Genomic DNA, 13,349 nt, shown 5'->3' on the forward strand with positions numbered 1-13,349 from the left:
ATGGGAGTGCTTGGAACTCAAACCCAGGCTGACAACTTTTCGACTGACAAACACAGCGTCTTTAAACACTGAGCCATCACTCAGTGAATCAAATTCATCACTCTGTCGCATTATACCTTTATATACATGTTCACCTGTCTTTAGCGTACAACTTTTTCCCAAAAAGCACAATTTAATTTGCCTATTCCCTCATTTCCTTTTCCTCTGGGTCTTTTCTAAATTATGATCAATATGCGTGTGTGTGTATTTCAGGGGTGGGATTCTACCAGTTCACACGTATTCACTAGAACTGGTTGTTAACATTCTAAGCAGTTTGGAGAACTGGTTGTTAGAAGAAATTACTGGCCTAATCCTGTAAGGAAGGCAGGAAGGAAACATTCTGGTGTTGCTTACAGAAACTGCCTCTCCGTTAACCCTTATTACATTCTTGGCAGGACTAGACTCCCTGTCACAGTAACATCTCTGGAGGTTTTTTCCCCCCCTTTGCTGGTACTTTGCTTGTGTGGAGTGACCATTCAAAGTTACAATGGCACTGAAAAAAGTGACTCATGACCATTTTTCACACTTACAACTTTTGCAGCATCTCCACAGTTATGAGATGCTAGGCGAGGAGATGCATGCTTCAATGTGAGTAATATTGATTGGCCACACCCAGCCAATAACATGACCACCAAGCCATGTCCACCCAGTTACATGACCACCAAGCCATGCCCACCACCTAAGCCACGCCCACAGAACCGGTTGTTAAAAATTTGAATCCCACCCCGTTGTATTTCTGTTTCTACTCAGAAATGTGTTTTTTTATAATCAAATTCAGCAGTTCTATCATGTCAAAATGCACATGATAAAAGGATTATATATATATATATCTGCTTTATGGAAGAGCAGTGATCCAGTAGGATTTGCAAAAAAATTTCAAATACTTTATGGAGATTGTTGATGTTATCATCAACTTCGGTCAGTACAGCAGCTATAAATTTTTGCCTTGAAAATAACAAGAAAAATCCAACAGTTGTATTCACAGAAAGAAAAGATAAAAATGCAGGAAATGCTGACATGGCTAAATTAAACATAAACAATATTGATATAGCTCCAATGAAAACTTACCAATATACTGAAAAGATTATTTCAGCTAAAGCTTATTCTCTCCATTCTCTTTCATTAGTTTTATACATTCAAAAAACAATGGTAGCTTTATATATTTCTCTATAAATATGAGAATATCCAGCATTTTGTATCCAAAGCACAGGAGTAACTATTTACACCATTTATTTTACATCTAATAAGGTTAGAACTTTTTAAAGAATGAGGTCTTTTCTTCAGCTTAACATAGTAGTTGCTTCTGAATCCCAGAAGGATGCATACTTCAGTTAAGGAGGCTCCGATAGTGCCCTGCTCTGAACCATCTTTAGGCTTCGGAGCAAAAGTACAGCATAATTTAATAGATGTGTGTATATTTTCTGAAACAATCCCACAGTATCAGAAAAGTGAATTTAAAAATGAAGTTCCAATGCAGTGCAGAACGAAGAATTATGGTTAAAAAAATAATTAATTAATATGCATACATCTTAGATATATGAGCCCAACATAAATAATATCTTTTAAAAAGAAAGCAACATACATCTTAAAGTTGCCAGGATTGATTAACACTTAACTAATCTATCTTTTTTTTCATCTTTACAAAGCTGCCTTTACTCAATTAGATTTAAGGTAGCAGCTGCAAAAATAAGGCTAGTGATTTGGAAAAAAAAAATTTTACTCATCCAAGATGTAAAATTAGTAATTAATTCTTGAGACTATTAAAACAATGCTGGTACGTCTAACATACTTGGATGGATCTGGTGTGCCAGTGAAAAAATGAATGCATGGGGAAGTTGGATTCTGAGGTAAAATAGACACCATGCTTGCTGTTGTAAGAAAAGAGTCTGAATCCACAGAGATGCCCTCAGTCTTGTTACGTAATAGGCTAATCATAGTTTCCACAGTGATGTTGCCTGAAATAAAAAAAAATGGAAATTTGGAAGTTAACAGGGCATGATCATTTCAGGAAGAAAAAACTACTTCCTTCTTTGCCAGTGCATCTGGGAGGTAACAGCCTGTATGAGGCTTTTTGAGTAAAATAGGAGAAAAATGAATGTATGATGATTAAATAAGACAGATCAATGAAAGAAAAATTGCAAACATAGAATAACAGGTAATATGACCACAGAATACTTGAATACAGAATACTTTTAACTGCTATAAAAAAGATTGGAAACCATTTCTTTGTAATATTTTCTTTTTTTTCCTTTCTTGAACTTTTAAGCTGCACTTTGATTTTCTTTTCTTTTTTTATATTAGTATTAGTTTTTATCTTCCTTTTAAAAATAATTATATATATATATAATACTATATATATGTATGTATGCGTATGTGTATGTATATATTAATATGTATATGAAATTGTTTGCTTCAAAACTATCCATACACAATGCAATATGGTTATTTTCTATCTATTGCCAAAAGACAAAGGGAAAGATCCAGCAGGGTCCACAGAGGATATCAAAAATATCAAAAATAAAAATTGCAATAACTTGCAATAATATATGCAAGGAAAGAGGCAGGGTGTCAAAGAGATCTTCTTTCGTGCATATGCTTGTAAAGGAATTGCAATTTGTAAAGATTTTTCCAATCCCTTTTGTATGTGTGCCTAACCTAAGCAACCTCCCAGATTTTGTACAATCCCCCGTTGCAATCAACCTTCAATATGACATCATTTTTTTTCTGGCCCCTAATATAGTTTATAAGCCCCCAAGTAAGACCCTTAGCTTGCAAATGCTGGTGCACCAGATCTTATATAACTTACTCTTTCAAATATCACTTTGAACATTGTAGCCTAATATTAAGGGTAATGTTAAATGGAATTATTATTAAAATTCAAAAAGGGCAAGGGCAACAAAATAGATGCAAAATGGAATGTGATGTGGTTTTATCAATTCCTCTTTTTAGACAATTGGAATTCATCCTTCTCTGCAGGATGAATTTGCAACCTTCACCACCAGATGAGCACGATTCCCACCTCTGGTACTTGGAAACTCCTGCAGTGATTTTGGGAATTTTTCAGGATATATGTGTCATTGGCTGCCAAACAATATAATATATTCCTTAACATTGCAGGATATTGTGGATCTAACAAACATCAAATAGATGGTCTGTGCTTTCAAATGTGCATCTACAAATTCAAATTCAATGAATATAGATTTTTCTATCATTTTCTATTTAATCAACTGGTCAACACAATAATGATTATTTCTAAATTTTCTGAGGAATTGTTCAAGTCTCTCCTATGCAAAGGCAGTTGAAGGGTAAGCTCCTTGCATAAGATCACTACCTGGATAGGACCTTGAATTTTCTGTTCCAAGTTTCTCTTGTGCCCTTTTATGCATACATTATCTAATTTATTCTTTCTAAAAAAAATGCCACTAGTAGTAATAAATGGTCAAATTGCACTCCTGCTCTAAACTTGTACTGTTTGAATCAGACTTTGGGCAACAAAGTTACTTGCCTTCTTGCTTTTTTATGGTCTCCTTCCCCAAACAACAATTTGAACAATCATCAGCTTGGGAAAATACTTCAGCAAAATTGAACTCCTTATCTGTGCTCCACCATCCTTTACTTTCTGCATAACTTCTAAGCTCAGGGTGTTCTGCATCAATTTTTGTAGTTAAGGTTAGACAGTTGCAAATACACTTCACTCCGTCTATAGAAACAAGAATAAATCATCTAAATAAAATATGACATTAAAAAAAACTAAAGTGAGATCCATTTTGCATTCAATAAAATCCTATTAGCTAAGTGCTAATGTTATAACAGATTTAGAAGGGCTGCTCCACTGAATTTTGCAAAGCAGTGACGAACTGATTCTTTCTCACCTTTGCTGCTTTTATAATAAATGGCAAAGTTCACTCAAGTGTCTGTCACATTTAAGGAAGGTAGCAAAAATATCGGATGCACAGAGTGGCTAGACTGATTTACAAGTATGTAGATATACCAAATATATACATCCCATTCAGAAAAATAATCAACATACTTGCTTCTATAATAAAACATGCTTGACAGCTTGTAAAGATAGGAGACTGGCCTCAAACCTCCCTTGTTTGGTTAGAAAGAATGAAAGTTTAATCCTAGCTTCAAGATGGAAGAAAAGAAGCTTGTCTAGTTAAGGCTAAATGAAGTTTATTTTGCCTCACCCTTTCTGGTTAAAAAGATTTAATCTTAAGATAGAGAACAGGGAAACTAATTTATGGATGAGGGAAAGAGATGCTGCCTAGCAAGATAAGAGAAGAAAGGGAAAAGAAGATAGCCACTTAAGGGTCAGAGAAAGAACTTAGGAAGGGCCCACCCTAACTGATCAACTGGTTAAAATGGTGATGGGAAGTTTATACTGTCAGATTCTGTTAATGCAGTGTAGTGTTATAATAAAGTAGCTTTAGCTCATCTAGTTGTATTTTTTTGTCTGGTTTACCTAAGAAGGAAGCAAAAAGGGTGAATGAGAATAAGAGAGAGAGAGAAAATGAACAGAATAAGCCAGAAGAAGAACTGGTAAGAACTTCAAGAACAGTTCCTACTGCAAATGGCAAAACTGAAAAATGGAAAGCAGTAACATTGGGGGATGAGAGAAGTAAACTGCCTATGGCTGTGGTCAAAAAAATACATTAGGGTGAGGTAGGGGAAAACATTTAGGCTGGCAGGGAAACACCAGACAGTTAGGATGATAGGTGTGTGGTATATGGTGTGTGAAGAAAACAGTCATTTGCCTCATTATACACTGCTCAAAAAAATAAAGGGAACACTTAAACAACACAATGTAATTCTAAGTCAATCACACTTCTGTGAAATCAAACTGTCCACTTAGGTAGCAACATTGATTGACAATCAATTTCACATGCTGTTGTGCAAATGGAATAGACAACAGGTGGAAAGCATAGACAGTTAGCAAGACATCCCCAATAAAGGAGTGGTTCTACAGGTGGTGACCACAGACCACTTCTTAGTTCCTATGCTTTCTGGCTGATGGTTTGGTCACTTTTGAATGCTGGTGGTGCTTTCACTCTAGCGGTAGCATGAGATGGAGTTTACAACCCACACAAGTGGCTTGGGTAGTGCAGTTCATCCAGGATGGCACATCAGTGCGAGCTGTGGCAAAAAGGTTTGCTGTGTCAGTGTAGTGTCCAGAGCATGAAGGTGCTACCAGGAGACAGTCCAGTACATCAGGAGATGTGGAGGAGGCCATAAGAGGGCAACAAGCCAGCATCAGGACCGCTACCTCCGCCTTTGTGCAAGGAGGGACAGGAAGAGCACTGCTCTTGACCTCCAGCGGGCCACAAATGTGCATGTGGCCGCTCAAACGGTCAGAAACAGATTCCACAAGAGTGGTATGAGGGCCCGACATCCACAGGTGGGGGTTGTGCTTACAGCCCAACACTATGCAGGACATTTGGCATTTGCCAGAGAACACCAAGATTGGCAAATTCGCCACTGGCGCCCTGTGCTCTTCACAGATGAAAGCAGGTTCACACTGAGAACATGTGACATGCATGACAGGGTCTGGAGACGCCATGGAGAACGTTCTGCTGCCTGCAACATCCTTCAGCATGACCGGTTTGGCAGTGGGTCAGTAATGGTGTGGGGTGGCATTTCTTTAGGGGTCCACACAGCCCTCCATATGCTTGCCAGAGGTAGCCTGACTGCCATTAGATACCGAGATGTGATCCTCAGACCCCTTGTGAGACCATATGCTGGTGTGCTTGGCCCTGGGTTCCTCCTAATGCAAGACAATGCTAGACCTCATGTGGCTGGAGTGTGTCAGCAGTTCCTGCAAGACAAAGGCATTGATGCTATGGACTGGCCCACCCATTCCCCAGACCTGAATCCAATTGAACACATCTGGGACATCATGCCTCACTCCATCCACCAATGCCACGTTGCACCACAAACTGTCCAGGAGTTGGGGGATGCTTTAGTTCAGGTATGGGAGGAGATCCCTCAAGAGACCATCTGCCACCTCATCAGGAGCATGCCCAGGCATTGTAGGGAAGTCATACAGGCACGTGGGGGCCACACACATTACTGAGCCTCATTCTGACTTGTTTTAAGGACATTACATCAGAGTTGGATCAGCCTGTAGTGTTTTTTTCCACTTTAATTTTGAATGTAACTCCAAATCCAGACCTCCATGGGTTGCTAAATTTGATTTCCATGGATAATTTTTGTGTGATTTTGTTGTCAGCACATTCAACTATGTAATGAACAAAGTATTTAATAAGAATATTTCATTCATTCAGATCTATGATGTCTTATTTTTGTGTTCCCTTTATTTTTTCGAGCAGTGTATATTGGTTATCCATTATTTAAATCCAGGAGTGTCTTATGGGAAGAGGTGGTTTAAAATGACTACATGATTGAAGTGCTCTCATTTTTAAACATGCACAATGACCTGATAAAAAGGAAAATCTTTGATCATAGGATTTTCGCTTCTTAGCTTTTTCTGCATTTTGGCCATCCCTCCCCTTATTCCAGAATCCTCTGATTAAATCTCTTAATACCTATTCTGCTTAAACTACACTTTGGGGTACAATTGCCCTTGAAGTTCAGAATTCTCTATTCCAACTGGAAACAGTTCTCTATGGTCTTGAGCAGACATGACTTGCCCATTCAACAAGTTCAATTAGTACCAGAAAAAGTTGGGAAGAGTCTGTTAATTAAAAGATATCCCAGGCTGGGATATTCTAGAATACTTGTGTGATAGAGAGATTCCACTGATCACTAGAAGTAATCAGACTCGAGCCCGTTTGCATTCCTGGAGAAGTGAGCTAGTCATACTGATTACTTTTTTCCTTGAGCATCAATTTGCCAGGAGCATTGGCCAGAAGATGGCAGGCAGAATGTGAGTGAGTCTCTTCCAAGCATGTTTATATCTGGATCTATGAAATTCTGAACAGCTCATTAAAATCAATATAAATTAAATTAGTTACCATAACAAAGCTCCTAGTGGTATCAATGTTCAAAGTGTGGCAGAATCTGGATAGTCATTAACATTTTATTAAAGAAGCTCCTTTAGTATAAGGAGCTTTGGTTACTGAATATAAAGGAGGTGGAAGTCAGAGGTTTAACAGCTGGCCTGGGCTTTGGCCATTTCTGCCTGTTGTCTGGACGCTATTTCTGCCTGTTGAGCCGCTATTTCTGCCTGTTGAACTGCTACTACCACCTTCCGCTGTGTTACCTCCTGTGGCGCGTAGATCTGTGTCTGCTACAGCAGCTTCTACTTCAGCTTCTGCAGCCCGGTCAGCATAACTTGCTGCTTTGGAGGCCTTAGATGTGCCACTGCGATGGGAGAATGCTCTGGAGGGATGGTGAGACCCAGCAGCAGAGAATTGGCGTGAGACACTGGAACCTGCTTGCAATCTAGCCAGTTTGGGATGGAGGGAGGAGGCTTTCTTAGAATGGTGGGAGGAGGCTGCTTGTGATTGAAGACCTATTTTGGATGTGGCCCTCTCCTTGCTCCTTGTTCCTTTTGAAGCACATCGAGAAGCGCTGCCTGCAGGGCTTTTTTGCTTTCCTCAATGCAGTCTTTGCGTCCTTTGTGAAATTCCTCGAAGTGTTGGATGTGTGCTTGGAGTTTTGGGTCACCCAGTCTTGACTGGATGAACTTGAGTTTAGCTTCGCTGTTTCCACTGTGTGAGAAGGGCATCTAGGTCATCTAGCAATGTGCAGATTCTCTCGAGGGGGCAGCTTGTGTTTTGGGGCATCACAAATCTCCTCTAGCTCCAACCATGAGTCTGTGTAGTGGCGATATTGCCTCTCCCAATCGTCCCTCAAGTGTTCTTCCATGGGTTCAGTAAGCTTCTTATTCTTTCTGAGGTTGTAGGCTTCGTGAGGTCCAGCTGCCTCTGGGTTTAGGGAACCGGGCTCTACGTTTACATCTAGGGTGGGTGGAGTGTTCAAGTCCTCTGATACTTCGGGGACATCTATCATGGCTGAAGAAGTTGCCATGCTTCAAATTGGCAAGGGTGAATTTTGGAAAATTTAGTAGTTTTCCTTTATTTTGCTAAGGGCGCTATGCGCAGGTAGCAGAAAGCAGGAGTGTCTGCTAGATTTAGTACTTGAGCACGTAGGTGGCGCTACACAATATGGCTGCTTTTAGAGTGCGGTGCATGCTTGCAACACAAGTGGGCGCTATAGGAGGAGTTGTTGCTGAGTCTGAAGATGTGAGAGCAAAATGCAGAGTTGCCTGTTAGTGTTGCTTGCTACACAAATGGGCACAATAGGAGGCATTGTTGCTGAGTCTGAAGACGTGAGAGCAAAATGCAGGTTTCCCTGTTAGTGTTGCTTGCTGGGTCTGGAAGACACTATTGCTAAGCACAGAGTAGGCTGCAGGTAGTACTGGAACCTTGCATTAAGTTGCTTAATGTTGCCACAATAATTTAAAAAAAGGAATTTGCATTGGTTAAACACTGGTTAAATTTGGGAAACTCCCTTTAGATTTTATAAAAAATTTGTAAACAAGTTCTTATAAAAATGGGCAGACAAGTCTTTGAATTCTCTGGGAAATTTCTCCTAGACCACCAGATGGTGCTGTGGACTGCGTTGCTTAAGTCGGGGTGGGGTGGGGGGGGTGAGCCCCAAAGGAATTTATTGCTTACTCGCTGAAAGAGAAATTCATAAAACAAAAAAAAAGGGTTCATGCAGTGTTATACAGTTGAATTTTTTTTAGTAAAGATGGAGAAACTCTTAGGTTTTTTAAACAAAAAAGAAATTGCTCCTTTGTTCATATAGCTGCTTGAATTAGCTTTGTGTCTTGGGAGTGGGGGAATGAGCTTCTTTGCTTTGAAGACGGTCCTTCAACTAATGAATTATGACCCCAGTAAAATGGCCAGAATGGTTGTAAAAATAGCTGGAGAGGCTTTTCTTATTGCCTCTGAGCTGGAGCATAAAACTTAAGAAATGCTAAGCTTTTCAATTAGAATGAGCAGAGCAGATTTAGCTTTCTTTGTAAAACACAAGAAGAGATTACTTTTTGACTCTTTATCTGCATTTGAAAGGAGTTTGTAGGTAGTAACTGAGGGAAGATATGGGTACATGGGTCATACCTGGCTCCTCCCTTTGTTTTGCAAATTGGTTCTTTCTGAGTTAGGAGCTGTAACTTGAGACACAGCACTTCTCTCGCTGAAGAGAAATGGGGGGAGAATTTGTCCCTTCCTGGCCACAATGAGAGGTTTGAGGGAGAGAGAACCAAAGTACAAAAGGATAGCATGCACATTTACTCCTGGCTTCAATATTGCAGATCTCAGGGCTTCAGGATTCCCGATTTTTTAAATCCATCTTTTAACTTTTTCCAGGAATCAAGAATAATTATCTTTCTACTGTTCTGCTTATTAATGTCTGGATGGCATAAAGCAGAGAGGGTAACTCCACAAACCATCCATACAAAGTATTTTTTATTGGTTCATCAGGCATCCTATCAACTCACATTTATGACGAGGTTCTTCTTAATGTCCAATCCTTTGCATATCTGAATTGTGGTGTAGAAAGATAATAAAAGTCTCAACCCCATGATGATTGAAGCGACTGCATGGTATGGTGGATTCAGGCAAAAGTGAGAGAGCCTCCCCCAACCCAACAAGGGTCAATTTAGTGACCAATCCGGATTACAGATGTGACCACATGACATGGACTACATTTCCCAGGATGCCTTAACTACATTTACCATGATTCATTCCCTTAAGGGGACAGCTCACAATTCCTAATTAACTATTCCAAATCCCATTAACTCTAAACTGTCTGGACAGCACAGGGATAATTCAATTACTCTAGAATGTTATCAAAGAATTTTGGTCAATAAGTACAAAGCAAACAGTCCATCCACCTCCTCTGTATCCATGCTTCAAGTCTTCCAACACTGTGCATTGATATAGGATTGCCTACTGAAGGCAGCTAAAGTAATCTTTCTGAAGGCTTAGCCACTCTCTTATTTCAGTAAGTGCCACAGAATTGCCCACAGAGTGAGTATCAAAGTCACTACCCTGGAGTATGTTTTCATGAGATGAAGATCTTGAACTTCTGATAAGGGTCTGTGCAGCCCATAACTGGGCAGCCTGGTAGTACTTTGGCCTAGTAACACTATGGAAAAACTAAGCAAATTCATTTCCCATAAAATAGCCAGTAATGGTCATGTGCCACTCAAATTGCTTTACACAGACAATCAAGTAAATGTTTCTTCAGCAAAGAAAATAAGATCACTTCTGTGGCTCAACTCACACTGTCATAGCTAATTTTACTTAGTCTAATGTATATACTGTAGTGTAGTCTTGTCAAAGTCAGAGAAAGATTCTTTTCATTCTTTAAGAGTTCTAAATGATTAATTTTCAGAAATGATTTGAAGATGCTTGTACCAGTCATTTTACTCTAAAGTTCTTCCGGAACTCAGGTCCATCTTGTTTTATTTTTTGACTTTCAAATTTGAAGGTTTCTAACTTCTTTTTTGTAAACTGTCTGGAGAACTTCAGTTGGCTGGTGATACAAAAATATAAGTACATACAAGAAATAAAATCTGAATTTATACAGTGTCACATTGGAAAGGCACATTTTATAATATTTTCTTATAAATAATGGATAGGGATAAAAATTAAAAGCAGACCTGTAATTCTCTCTGCTGCCCAATATTTTCCAATAGTATCCAATACCCAAGCTTCTCTTCTGTCTACTATCAGATAAGCAGATAGGAAAGTATGGCACATATTTCCATCTTCATAGTAATTTCCACCTTGACCATATTCTTCCAGCAGCGAGACAATGACATCCAAGGCTTCTTTAGCAGTTGAACTTCTTTCAAGCCCAAGTCTGGGAAGGGAATAAAACAAGCTATCTAGTTACAGAAGCACTTAGAATTTCTCTTTAATTTACATACAGCAAAGAAGAAAATGATGTAGCTATCTGGGGCATGCATAAGCGCACCAATGTGCCTACCGTCCCTGTCCTATTGTTTCTTTTATATATATTTTTATTTTTCGTATATGTATCCATGTATTCGTAACTATGTTTTTACTTATACCTATTATCTTATAAGCAATTGACAAATAAAATAAATAAATAAATAAATAAAGTCTAAGCTGTGTTTTTCAAATTTGGCAACTTGAAGATGTCTGGACTTTAATTTCCAGAATTCCTCAGCTACCATGCTAGTTGCCAGCTTTGAAAAAGCATTGGTTTAAATAAACAATGATTCCACATGTTTTCTGGGGAATTATTGGTACTGTATAACAGCGCAAAGTCAACTGTATGACAACAATGCAACAGTTAACCTCACATCTTGAAAAGAGACGTCCTTAGCAAATGGTGGAATAAAAAAAAACGTTTTCTGTCTTTTTGCAAATATTCTTCAAGTACCATACTCTCCATGCTGATGCTGTTCAGCTATATTGGTATTGTTTCTAAGCTCTCAGAAAGCACAACCAGTGTCTGGCTCAACAGACATGGAGGGTGCTAGGTTGGGGAAATTGGCTATTTCCTGGAGCCCTAAACTGTATCAGCCGTAGATCATCTGTATGAAAAAGAGAAAAGGGAAGAAGAGGAGGATAATAATTTGCAATGGAAAATTGGCAGTCAGAGGAAAAGAGTAAATTCCTAAAATTGTTTACTTTTAAAAAAATGCATCTGGATAATTTCAAATCTATTTCAGATAGCTTTACAAATTGTTGTCTACTAGATGGACTTGGTGTTGGATAAACATTAAGAACCTGTGTTTCGTTAAAGTGCTTGAACAAATAAAATAATTTACTGAACAATTAACAGGAGAAGGAGGAAGAAATACAAGCCACTGACTTTTTAAAAATGTCGAGAACAGTCTGATTAGTAATATGGGATTATAATGAATTTGGACGAGACAATATGTTAAATATAATTACTTTTAATTTAGGACAAAATAATGGAAGGAACGAATTTCTGTGTGTGGCGGGGGGAGAGGAAGGAAAGAAGGATGGATGGATGGAAGGAAGGAAGGAAGGAAGGAAAGAAAGAAAGAAAGAAAGAATGAAAGAATATTCAGGGTCCATAAGCAGACTGGAGAATATGTAGCTTCAGCTGCTAGATTTTCCCCATGAATTAAAATATATATGTACAATTAATATACTATAATGCACTGATAGAACAGAACATTGCTAGTTCAAGGTTGAATTGTGGGTTCCACTTTGCAAAATCTGAAGAATTACATTTTGCATATAACCTGATAAGTACACTTTATGTGAATGTATTTTGTTTTTGAAACAGAGCGACCGATGCAATATTACCAAAAGCCCTCCTTCCCTGCCTGCCTGCCTGCCTGCCTCTCTCTCTCTCTCTCTCTCTCCTGTCTGTCTGTCTGTCTGTCTGTCTATTTCTGGTGTCTTAGGTGATTTTCAAAATCACCCTACCAAATGATAAATTCCTTGTTCATAAGATGACCTTCTCACCTCACAAGATCCATTCCTAGGAGAGCTTCAGTTTCAGAGGCTGCTTCTCTGGCTAGCACAGCTTCATTAGCAATGAAGACTCCATGTTCATTGGCTCCCATTTCAGCCCCCCAGAGCCAGGAAGGTCTGCTCAGTGCAACAGCATTTGTCTTAGGTACTTGGTCTATTTCAATGTATGTGCACTGTACAGAAAAAAGGAGATAATTTTTTATCTGACCTGTATTACTTTATAAGTGATTCAAGGCAGCAAATTTTCATTTTGCTTCGTCTTCCTCCTCTTTTTCCCTGCAACAGCAAGCCTATGAAGTGTGTTTCCTTGAAAGGCCCAAAGTCAGCCAGATGGTTTTTATGCCTAAACAGGACTAAATTTCCAAATTTCTCCAAATTTCCAGGCCAGTAGTTTACTAGATCAAATTGGCATTCAATTGAATCAGATTAGATTTAACTGCACAAAAACTATTATTATCCTATAGCGATATACAGAGTTTTAGATTCTGAATTAAAAAAGGAGACTTTTGAACATATATTGTGAGTTTTTAATTGTGGACTTCTAATGTAGGGTGTCACTGTGTATGACTTGGGTGGTTGTATAAATGTAAAGTGCCTATTTTCAAATTCTTACATAAAACAGGCCTTGGCTTAAGACATCACAGTTTAAAGGGTATCTGTGTATACTCCAAAGGACCTTTTGGTCTTACAGTCTGAAGCACAGTACAGATCTATTGAGTCACTGCACAACCTAAATATTTGAGATACTTTCTCAGGCAGGCTATTCAAAGTACTACCCACAGAGGTAAGAAGCAGTCATTTTATATATGGTTTATAAATATATAAATGGTTTAACATAATACTCAAACCCAAATT

The 13,349-nt window shown here is 38.7% G+C and overlaps 1 protein-coding gene across 3 annotated transcripts in view; it reads right to left on the reverse strand.

Annotated features, from left to right (window-relative positions):
- Positions 1–13,349, reverse strand: part of SCRN1 (secernin 1) — a 29,655-nt gene that overhangs the window by 6,752 nt on the left and 9,554 nt on the right. For 2 of the 3 annotated variants that reach the window (XM_026708204.2, XM_026708203.2), the window contains exons 3-6: positions 12,486–12,667; positions 10,676–10,878; positions 3,545–3,739; positions 1,829–1,994 (exon numbers count right to left, since the gene is read on the reverse strand). In XM_026708204.2, coding sequence (XP_026563989.1) covers positions 1,829–1,994; positions 3,545–3,739; positions 10,676–10,878; positions 12,486–12,667 — 746 coding nt within the window. The remainder of the gene's footprint in view (positions 1–1,828; positions 1,995–3,544; positions 3,740–10,675; positions 10,879–12,485; positions 12,668–13,349) is intronic. The other variant, XM_026708205.2, reaches the window with a different exon arrangement.

This window comes from Pseudonaja textilis, chromosome Z (genome assembly GCF_049901715.1).
Source record: "Pseudonaja textilis isolate UNSWEBS1 chromosome Z, rPseTex1.2, whole genome shotgun sequence".
In the NCBI taxonomy this organism is placed as follows: domain Eukaryota; kingdom Metazoa; phylum Chordata; class Lepidosauria; order Squamata; family Elapidae; genus Pseudonaja; species Pseudonaja textilis.